Source organism: Cetorhinus maximus, chromosome 22 (assembly GCF_964194155.1).
Source record: "Cetorhinus maximus chromosome 22, sCetMax3.hap1.1, whole genome shotgun sequence".
In the NCBI taxonomy this organism is placed as follows: Eukaryota; Metazoa; Chordata; class Chondrichthyes; order Lamniformes; family Cetorhinidae; genus Cetorhinus; species Cetorhinus maximus.
The window spans coordinates 45,208,139-45,219,528 of record NC_135900.1 but is presented as its reverse complement, the minus strand read 5'-3'; the positions used below and the strand labels follow the sequence as shown (position 1 = coordinate 45,219,528).

Sequence of the window (11,390 nt, the reverse complement as noted above, 5' to 3'; positions counted from 1 at the left end):
TGCAGATGCTCCCTTAATTACAGATCATCATCGAATGTTTCTGTGCACCTCAGCAGAACTGTCTCATCATCAACATTGGGGGAACTCTCCTGCAGAGAGAGGAGGAGAGTCATTTATTAACAAAGGGAGGACAATCTGCGCAATCAATTACAGCTGATCACGTTGTCTAAAACAACAACCTTCTGACTGGTCAACCAGTATTTTTTTTCAAAAATTCGGAACAGCACCGGTCCCAGTTGTTGGGATGTTGTCCACAGTCCCTGCAGCCTGTGCCCAGTTCTCTATTACCAGGAGTCCCTGCAGCCTGTCAATTCTCCATTACCAGACTTTTGGAACCCAGAATGGATCTGGGAAACAAAATAGTGAAATTAATCAATACTAACAATGGGTGAATGGCTGAATTGTACCTGGGAACCGGAACCAACATGCTATTCAGGAACTAGATGTTTAGATAGTCCTCAATCCCCTGCAATGGTAAAGGCGGAGACAGTCATTCTCCAAACAGCATATGCTTCAAAATTAATCAGAGAAAATAATAGGTTCACTTGTCCTAGGGATAATCCCAGTGCAGGGATCCTAACTCTGAAGAAGCACTTAGAAGTGGTACAAGAGAGCAAGTTTCCTGCTGATGATCTGATAAATCTGGCCTTTTTACAGTAAGATCATTAGAGTGGTGTAAATAGGCAAAGAGGCCACACAAATGCCAGGCAATGACCAGCTCCAACAGGGATGGGCAATAAATGCTGGCCTAGCCAGTGACGCCCGCATCACATGAAAGAATAAATTGCAGAGAATGTTCGACCTGGCTTCCCAAAGCCTCCCCAAAGTGGGAAGATTTTTTTTGCGTTTTTGAAGTCAGGTCAATCACTCTCTGCAAAATACCCAGCTTCTCTCTTGCTCTTGTAGCCAGGGTATTTGTGTGGCTAGTCTAGTTAAGCTTCTGTTCAATTATGAACTCTGCCCCACCCCCTCGTCCGGGTTGTTGATATTGGAGAATTCGACGATGGTAATGCTATTGAATGTCAAGGAGATGTGGTTAGGCAGTCTTTTTTAATTTATTCTTTCATGTGATATGAGCATCACTGGCTAGGCCAGCATTTATTGCTCATCCCTGTTGGAGATGGTCATTGCCACTTTAAGGGGTTGAACCTTCCTCCCCTTGGCAGTTAAAATTGTGCCCAAAACCTTGGGTTTCTCAGAGAAGGAACTAAATCATTCTGGATTCCTGAAGGAGGGAAAGCCAGTTAGAATTTCCCCTTTCAGTAATCCAAAGGGACTGTTCCCTTATGAAATCCAAACCCATTCTTCCATCACTTTTACCATCCTCTCCAATCCCATGAAAGCACAGGAGATGTAACACCTGCCCCTTTACCTTCCCATACACCATCCAGGACCCCAAGCACTTCTGCCAGGTGGAACAGTGATTTATTTGCACTTCTTTCAATTTAGTATATTGTATGCATTTCCCATGATGCATTCTCCTCTACACTGGGCAGATCAAATGCTGATTGGGTGATCGCTTTGCAGAACCTCTGTTCAGTCCAAATGAGTGACCCTGAGCTTCCGACTGCCTGTAATTTTAATTCTCCGCCCCACTCCCACTCTGACCTCACTGTCCATGACCTCCTACACTGTTCCAATGATGGTCAACAGACACTTTTGATTAGGCACTTTACAACCTACTACAGTTAATGTTAAGTTCAACAGTTTCAGCCTCTGCTGAACCACTGCTCCCATTCTTTCAGAGAACAAGTGCTGAAAATGACTCTACTATCGCCATTCACAGCTCTTCTTCACTCACCTTTTCTTCTCTTAACTTGTTCCATTACCACTCCATTTTTCCTTGCACCATCATCCCTTCTGCTTTCCACCTTGTTACAGATCTTTCCTTTTTGTTCTGTCCTCTCCCCTGCCCCCCACCACTCCCTGCATCTGCACTCATTTAGAACATGTTACATTTATAACATTTTCCAACTCTGACAAAAGGTCATCACCTGAAACATTAACTCTGTTTCACTCCACATAAGTCGCCTGACCTACTGGGTATGCCCAGCATCTTGTTTCAGATTTCCTGCAGCTGCACTATATTGCTGTTGAATTTTCCATGACATTTTAGTTAACTTAGGTCCTACAATAGTAACAAATGTTAGGACAAGAAACACTGTGAGCAAAGATTTGGCCTAGCACTTAGTTACAATATTTTAATATTCAGTTTATTTAGAAGTTACCTGAAAGGATGGCTCATGTACATGCTTGTTCATCTTTGGAAATAAAAATATTTGATATTTGATAAGTTAAAACTAATTCTGGTGTGATGTACTGCTGTTTTCAAAGATTGAAGTAAGATCTTATGGAGGCATTGAGTAAGTTTCATAGCTATAAGCAATTACCAGACAGGATTTGCTGCTCACTGAACAAATTATTGAAAGCTCATCCAGATTTCAAGGTAAGGATATTGAAAGACATAGGGATAAAAGCAAAATACTGCAGATGCTGGAAATCCGAAACAAAAACAGAAAATGCTGGAAAAACTCAGCAGGTCTGACAGGAGAGAAAAACAAAGTTAACGTTTCAAGTCCGTATGACCCTTCTTCAGAGCTTCAGAAAGACACGGAGTTGGGACTTGTCCATGAAAATAGATCTCACAGTAATACTGAGTGGCACACACCAGAAGGCATGAGGTCTGATTTTTTGGTCTGCACCTTATTCGTGCAGAAGGGTTGTGGTGCCTAATTACCAGCAGAAGGATGAAAGGAAGAAGTGCAAGAAGTCAACAGCGAAGGAAGCAGTTAGACAACATTAAAGACTAGATTAACCACAGCTCCCACAGAGGTCACCCACTGTTTCTATGATTGGAAAGTTTGGAAGACAACGGTTGCCTACACCACTTAGACAACGATGATGATTGAATTGACCGATCTCAAATGCAATGGCTTCTTACTATTGACCTCATTGCCAACCTCAGGTGAGGAACTAATAGCAGGGATTCCACTCCAGAGACCACTGTCCAGTGACCATTGCTTGAAAGTGTGTACGCATCGATATCAGGTAAGAACAAAATCGCAGTCAACTCCATGAAATGTGTACTTCCCCGTTCACATTCATCACTACTTGTGACAGGGCCCAGTGTTTTTTTATTCTTTCATGGGATTCGCATTTGTTGCCCAACCCTAATTGCCATTGAGAAGGTGGTGATGAGCCACCTTTTTAAATTGTTGCAGTCCATGTGGTGTCGGGACATATGGAGTATTGTTAGAGAAGGAGTTCAACGTTTTTTACCCAGCAATTGTGAAGGAACAGTGATATAGGGGTGGATTTTACCACCACCCTGCCCAGCCTGTTTTCGGAGAGGGGCACATAAAATATGATGGTTGGGTAGCCCACCATCCTCCCACCCACTCCCAACCCGCTCCTCATAATACGGGGCGTGGGGTGGTTTATGATCCCACTAGCCCAATTAATGGACACCTAAGGGCATAAATTGGCCTCCACTGCCATAATATGCTGAGCAGTGGAAAGCGGGCGAGAGTGGAAAGGCCGTTTTTTTACCAATGCTGGTGAAAGCGTAGGAAGGAACATATGAACACATGAATTAGGACCAGGAGTAGGCCACTCAGCCCCTCGAGCCTGCTCCGCCATTCAATAAGGTCATGGCTGATCTGATTTCAACCTCAACTCCACGTTCCTGCCTACCCCCAAAGGGGGGAATACATCCTTGGAGTGCGCATTTGGGGCTCTCACCTAAGATCATACACCCTCCTTTGTGCCTCGGACTCCTGACTCGTGCCTTGTAGATGGCGGACAGGCTTTGTGGAGTCAGGAGTTGAGTTACTCACCTCAGAATTCCCAGCCTCTAACCTGCTCTTGTAGCCACAGCATTTATATGGCTGGTCCAGTTCAGTTTCTGGTCAATGGTAACCCCCATGATGTTGATGGAGGGGAATTCAGCAATAGTAATGTCTTTGATTGTCATGGGGCGATGGTTGGATTCCCTCTTATCGGAGATGATCATTGTCTGGCTCTTATGTGGCGTGAATGTTACTTGCCACTTATCAGCCCAGTCTCGAATGCTACTGAACATTGCGCAATCATTAGCAAACATCCCAACCTCTGACCTTACAACAGAGGGAAGGTCATTGATGAAGCAGCTGAAGAAGGTTGGGCCTAGGACACTACCCTGAGGAACTCCTGCAGTGATGTCCTGAAGCTGAGATGATTGACCACCAACAACCACAACCATCTTCCTTTGTGCTCGGTATGACTCCAACCAGTGGAGAGTTTCCCCCCAATTCCCATTGACTCCAGTTTTGCCAGAGCTCCTTGATATCACACTCGATCAAATGCTGCCTTGATGTCAAGGGCAGCCACTCTCACCTCAGCAAAAGAGGCGGAGAAAATGGGGAAAAATAATATTAAAAAGAAAATAACTGCAGGTCAAATACTTTAAATGCAAAGCACTTAGTCCCACCTTGTTAGCAAAAAAAACTTCTTTACGCGAGTTTTCTGGTAGGGAAATTTAGATTTTCAATGTTACCCCACTTACATCAGAACCCAAACTCAAGACTTTGCTGCTGTGCTTTACTTCATTGTGAACTCTTACCTGTGAGTGATGTGTGACTGTACCAGATCGAGCCATCACAAAATTAATTATCTGTTTGTATAGCATGCATGTCTCTTCTGGATTTTCAGAGGAACAATGAGTGAAGATGGAGCTTTTAATACAATCACAGAGGAAATAAAGGCAGTGACATCAGTACATCAATATTTATGTGACCAATATTATTTTTAGTACAAACACAAGATAGTGACTTTCCTACCAAATAAAGCATTATCTCTGTAAAATATTAAAAACTCTTACGTCTGCACAAATTGTCTACAAAAATTTTATTTCCTGTTTTCACATTCTTGTCACACTTCTTAATCTCTGCCACTGAGAGTGGGCAGAGGTAATGTTTATGCCTCTGTTTACCAGTCTGTTTGCTGTAAACAATATGGTCAGGATTTTGTCAGGTGGCCAGGGGAGGTCTTACCCACCAGTTGGAGAACTGGCGGAGAACCCCTGTCAGTTCCATGAGGCTCAGTGGAATCAAATGCCCTTTAGGCACTTAAGTGGCTGCTGTTGGGCCTTTCCCGTGATTAAGGTCCCCAGCAGCAGAAGTCCTGCCTGCTAAGACTTGCCGGCCAATCAGAGGCCAACAACTTATGCCATCAGCACCAGCAGGAGTAGTGGCTGCTGGCCGTATTGCACCCACCCGAGACCCAGAATCACAGAGGGACTCCCCAAGCCAGAAGTAAGCGAAGGTGGGATGGGGGTTGTGGTGTGGGGTCGTGGGCATTGGGAGGGGACTTGTAGGCAAGGGCAAGGGGATGGCTTTCAGTAGCCCTGCCCAACAGCCCAGTCGCTTAATCGAGCACAGACTGCCCGATGGTGTGGGAACCATCCCTGGGGAGGCCGAAGGCAAATCCGACCGGTTTTATTGGGCAGACTTCCGAGGGCGCAGGAAACCACTAAACTGCAGTGGGCTCAGGGATAATAGGTGTCAATTGGCACATTACTGAGCATAACTGACATCCCGCTGCTGATGGCTGGGAGCCCTGTCTTAGTCCTTTCTGCCCTCTGATTTAATCGGAAGAGGATTTGCTGCCACCGGAGACTGGCGGGCCTCTCCTGCAATTAAGTGATCCCAGCCACCATGGTTCCCGCTGCATCAGGCTGCATAAAATCCAGCCCTACATCTCAAAAACTAGCAGATGGATTTCATCGAAATTAGGTACACAGCTAGGGTATGGCACAAGAAAGAACTGATTGGTTCTTGGCGAAGACGCGGATCTAAAGTCAGATCCTGGAATTTTTTTAAAGGATCTGTTAACATTGGGAGACAGGGCAAATTGACTTTTTTTTAGAATGTTGTGGATTGTTTTAGAAAGTTGTGGATTGTCTCAGTTGCTGTGGTGTAATTTGTCACAGGTGTCAAAATGTGAGCAGAGTTTTCAGAGCAGGTTGTTAGATGTGGATTGGCCCGAAAGCCTCCTCAGTGAGACGGAAGATCTTGAAAAAGAGATTTCTTTTTCAGCTTTGTCGTTACAAAGCATCAACCAGGCAGGGGAAAACATTAAGGAAATGCTGCCTAATTATAATAACTTTGAGTTAACAAAGTTCCAGGCCCCGCTCACCTTTGTCCTTATTTAAATTTAAAAACACAACTTTACTATGGCCAGAATTTTTAACCTGACCCGACCGAGCGTGAAATGATGCGTGATGACGTCGGCCAAGCATGCTGATGTCAACGCACAGTCGCATGATAGTTCGGTCGGCAGGGGCGCGCTGGAGTCGTCAACGTGCCTGCCAACAATTAAACAGCCTATTAAGGCCATTAAGTTATCAATTGACGTTAATTTTTCACTGCCTGTTCAACCTAACGGTTGGTGGGCAGGTGAAAAGGCCAAGCAGCCTTTGCATTTTTTTGGAAACCTCATCCATGGGCGGGATTAGGTTTCCAAAAGCAAATACAAATGAAATAAAAACTTTAATTTTTATTTAAAAACATGTCCCTGCTCATGTGACAGTCACATGAGGGGACATGTTTTATTAAATTTTTCTGTTGTTTAATCATTTTTTCAATATATTCTTCAGTATATTCAGCACTCTCTTGCGTGCAAGCGCGAAATTCGCGCTAGGCCTGCTCGCCCTCTTCTCCCCCTCCTGCATAGGCAGTGCTCAGCGCTGCCGCTCGTGTATCATGCTGGGTGGGCCTTAGTTGGCTCACCAGCGTGAAATCGCTGTGCACTGTCGACTGCCCCCGTCCGCCGACCCTGCACGCCAAGGACAAAATTCTGCCCTAAAATTTTTGCTCTTGAAATTTTCTTATTCTATAGCATTTCTCCTCTGATCTGAAAAAGTTAGATTGGTTTTGGATCTCTTCAAATAAAGGATTAGAAAAGAACTAAATTCCAGGTCAGTTCTTTCAATGCAATCAAACAGATGTTTAAAAGGTTTATTAAACCCGCACAATTTCAAGCTAGTGTGGAAGGACTTTAAAATATATTTAACATTGCCAATAATAGTGTTAACTTGCTGAAGAAATAAACAAGCTCTGACAGTTGAAACATTTATTTTCAAGTTAAATCTCCAAGGACAACCAATTGAACTACAAAATTAGCCTGCACTTTTATAGAGTATTTAACATACAAAAATGTTCCAACACTCTATCAATAAAACAGGCACTAAGCCAAAGAAGGTGATATTAGGAGGGATGATCAAAAGCTTGGTGAAGGGGATGGGTTTTCAAAAGGGTCTTAAAAAGAGAGAGGTTGAAGAGTGCAGCAGTTCAAGAAGGCTGCCAATGCGAGCATAATGGATATAACGCCAAGGAGCTCTAACAAACTAAGGTGAAAAGGAGTTAGTGGGAAAACGCTCCATTGGTTAGTGTAATGAATGTTGGACTTTTAAACTTTTTCCTTTAATTCAAGGTAAAATAGAGTAGTTTGGAGAGGGGAATGGGACCTCCTATGGGATCTGCCCAGAGACAAACCCATGTGACCTTATACTAAGTCTGTCCGGAGACAAACCTATTTGAGCTGCTTGTTATGGAGCCAGAAACTCAAATTGATACTTATGCAAAGTCAGGTGCAAGTTCTAACACCTTGACTTAAAGGAGGGTGTAGCTGATGGTGCTGCTGTCCAGACTCTCAGATGCTCAGAGTCAGTCAGACCAATGGATCTGGAGGAAGATGACCCACCACGGGTGCTGCTATGCCAAGCCGGAAAAAAAGAATGATTTCGGATTAATCACAAAGCAGAGTGCTGGTGAGGAAGAATTCCCGGTTTGAAGAAACAAGGCTTATGAAGAGTTAAGGACCATGGAATCACCAGAGGGTACCTTGCTACTGGAAAGCGTGCCATATCTTGTGTTACTCAGGCACTTGACCAGTCAGTGGTGGGCCTTCCCCCAGGATCAAGGGCCGCCAGGGTGGAAGTCCCATCCACTGGGAGCTGACGGCCAATCAGAGGCTGGCAGCTCTTCTGTATTCAGCAGTGCCACCGGAGATGCAGTGAGTTCTGCCGGTACTACACCCACCGAGGCCTCACAGGAACAAGAACTTCAGAGCAGGAGTAGGTCACTTGGCCCTTCAAGCTCCTCTGTTCAATAAGATCGAGGAGGGACCTAAACACAGGTGAGTGATAGCAGAAAGGTGGTTTATTGATTTATATTTGGCCTCATCACACTAAAGTGGTCATTTGGACAAAATGACAGTATCCAGTGCGTCTGACAAGGGTTTTAACTGATATAACCCATTGGGTAACACTATCATATTACTGAGAGTCAGGCAATATAGATTATTTCCTGACCATAATGGGATGCAGATTCCACATCCATTTAGATATTACCAACAGTAGCAAATTGCAGAACTCAAAACACATGGATCATTCCTAGGGATAAAGGAATTCTGAACCACATAGAGACAAATATGTCAAACACAGTTATTCTGGTTACCATAAAACATGTTGAGGATTTATTTTTTACTGCTTTCCATGCTATTAAAATTATTAGCATGACAACAAAGGACAGAGACAAAAATCTGCTACCTGCTTTCCCGTTTCATTCCTGTTCGCGTATTCAGTTCTGATTTTACCAAGAAGCCTGAAGCTAAATCAAATGCATCTTCAAAAAGCATCTACAAAAAGGAGGGAAAAAAAAAGGTATCTTCGTTACACAAGCAACAGAAAATAATTACCGTAAAACATCTGGCCATCAAAACCATTTTGCAGCAGGCATTCTAGGCAAACTAAACGGGTTCATCCTTGAATACCTTGAAGCTGGGAATAAAATGAAGGATATATACATCCTAGTATTACTGGGGATTTCCGATAAAGACTAGTTACAACGACAGTCTGAATGAGTTGTACACCTTGCAAGATTGTAGACTGGTAAACATGCCATGGGTCTTGTAAAAAAGACAAACGAGCAAGGAAGTCTTGGGAGAATTTTTAAAAACTATTGATTCATGAGATGTGGGCGTTGTTGGCATTTAATGCCCATCCCTAGTTGCCCTTGAGAAAGTATCAGGGTTCGCTAAATTACATCAGAGTTCCATCTTCCTTGGGCACAAGCAAAGAGGAAAGGAATGTAACAGCTAACTTCCTTGATTACCCTAACTGACATCAGGTAATTATGGATTCTGACACATGCCTGTCCAGTTCAATAACACCATGAAAAGGATCCAAGTTATCTTTGAGGATCATGGACAGAATTTTCTGCCTGACGGGCAGGTGGTGCGGGAGCAAGCGCGGGTGGGCACGGACTTAATTGCTGCCGTGATTGGGTCCGCGCTGCCATTTTATGCGGGCAGGCCAATTAAGGCCCGACCAACGTGAACTGCAGCTCCCGAGGACAGTAGGAGTGGGCGGGCAGCGATGGGTCTGCAATGACTGCTGGGTCCAATGGCAACCCGGCGGCCTGTTTTTAAAAAGCTGCTGCAGCCTTTCAAAGGCTGAATCATGGGCCAGTGGAAGGGGTCCCCCGAGCGCTGCTGGTGAGCAGGCCAGGCAGGGGGGTAGGGCAGGAGGGGCACTGTGCCCCACGTTTTTCCGATGATTGCCTTGCTGCCCTCCTCGAGGAGGTAACAGCACGACAGGAGGTCCTGGTATCCCAGGATGGGAGGAGGAGGCCCCCACACAACCAAACGTGCCTGGGAGGAGGTGGCGGAGGTGGTGAGCTCCCACGATGTGGTGCGACGCACCTGAATCCAGTTTCGCACGCGCTTCAATGACCTGTTGCGCTCAGGGAGGGCGAGTACCATGTTGGCATTGGTCAGTGAATCCAGCAGGTAGGCTTTCCCCCCTGGTGCCCCCCCCAGCTCCAAGTCTGAGTGTAGTGACTGCATTGAATCATTGACGGCATGTGTCCTTCGCTGGGTGGGCCAGCAGATATTGGCCATGCCAAGGTCACCCTGAGAGGGTGGTGAAGAGATGGGTTCTGCACCCGCAGCATGTGGTACACTGAGACCCACATGACTGTTTTGGGGGCAACCTGGAGGAGCTGCACCAAGGCACAGTGCTGGAACTCCAGGACATGTCAAAGTCAGGGTGATGACATGCTGAGAGGGGAGCTTCAAGGTGGCATGGCACTGATCGATTTGCTGTGCTCTGCACTCCACATGCTTGCGCCTCCTTGCTATGGAAGGTTAGACCTTGTGGTGCCTAATGTGATGTAGGCAGCATTTGGCCAAGGGGCTGGCGGTGGGGGAACAGGCCTAGCACCTTTGTGTTAATGTTCGGCAGCAGAGCGGTGAGGAGGCACTGGCACCCTGCAATGTCCCACTCTGGTTGGGGTGGGCCGTCCGCAAAGAGAGTCCAGATACAAGTAGCACTAATCGATGCTCTTCTCTCCTTTTCAGGAGAGGAATGCACATAATGCCACTGAGCGGGTGAGGGCTGGCAGAGGGCTGGCCCAGTTGATGATTCTCAGCTGCTTTGAGCAGGAGGCCCTAGATTTGGAGAGGTGCCATACGCCCAGGTCCACCGGTGTCGGTGAGGCAGGGGTGCCATGGGCAGGTATGTGTGCCCAACACTGAGGTCACCATTGTTCTCCCAACAGCCATGGCAGTGCTGAATGTTCAGTGATTGAAGTTTGCAACATGGCTTGACCATTGCTTATGGAAGGATGAGTGCATAATGATCTGGGGGGTGACAGGGATGCACATTGACATTGTCTCCACGTTAACTGTCCTTGTTAATGTTCTTGTTCTTCCTTTCAGCATCAGCGGAGCAGGGCCGAGAGGAGGAGCAGCAGGGGCCCCCTCTCACACCTGAGGGCCCTGAAGTCTCAGACTCACCAGCGTCACACCATCTCTGTCAGGCAGGCACCAGTGCAGATACTAGCACCTCGGTGGGAATTAGAACATCGGCTAGTGTCCCGGGGCACAGCGGTGAGGGCACTTCACAGTAGCTGGAGGAGCTGGCGGAGACAGAGAGTGCCCATGGCGCCAGCAGTTGGAGGACTGCAGGGGACCAGGCTCAAGCTCAGTTGGTGCCTGATGATGTGCCTCTGGAGTCGACCGTGACACAGCAAAAGCAGGAAATGCCACCGGGTGTACAGGAGCATCTAGGGGAGATACATGAGGCTATGCTTGGTTTGGCGTCCATGGTGAAGGAGCCTCCATGGACTATCGCCGAAGCAATGAGCCTCATGTCTGAGCGCCATGCATCCTCCATGAGGAGACTGGTGACTCTCATGGAGAGGCTCCTCCAGGACACCAATCAGGGCTTCCTGGGGATGCGCTCCGACTAGCAAGCCCTCACATCGGCATTGACCTCAGCTGGTCATTGCCAATGTGGGAGACGGTCTGGGCACCAAGTTTCCCAGCTCAGTGCCCATCCATCTACGGTG

At 46.4% G+C, this 11,390-nt stretch overlaps 1 protein-coding gene across 1 annotated transcript in view; it reads right to left on the bottom strand.

Annotated features, from left to right (window-relative positions):
* Positions 1-284: 284 nt before the first annotated feature.
* The window catches only part of LOC144696828 (stimulated by retinoic acid gene 8 protein homolog), a 35,565-nt gene continuing 24,459 nt past the window's right edge, over positions 285-11,390 (bottom strand). Inside the window, exons 6-8 of the mRNA XM_078568575.1 lie at positions 8,588-8,676; positions 4,601-4,712; positions 285-347 (exon numbers count right to left, since the gene is read on the bottom strand). Of these exons, the coding sequence (XP_078424701.1) occupies positions 285-347; positions 4,601-4,712; positions 8,588-8,676 (264 nt within the window). The remainder of the gene's footprint in view (positions 348-4,600; positions 4,713-8,587; positions 8,677-11,390) is intronic.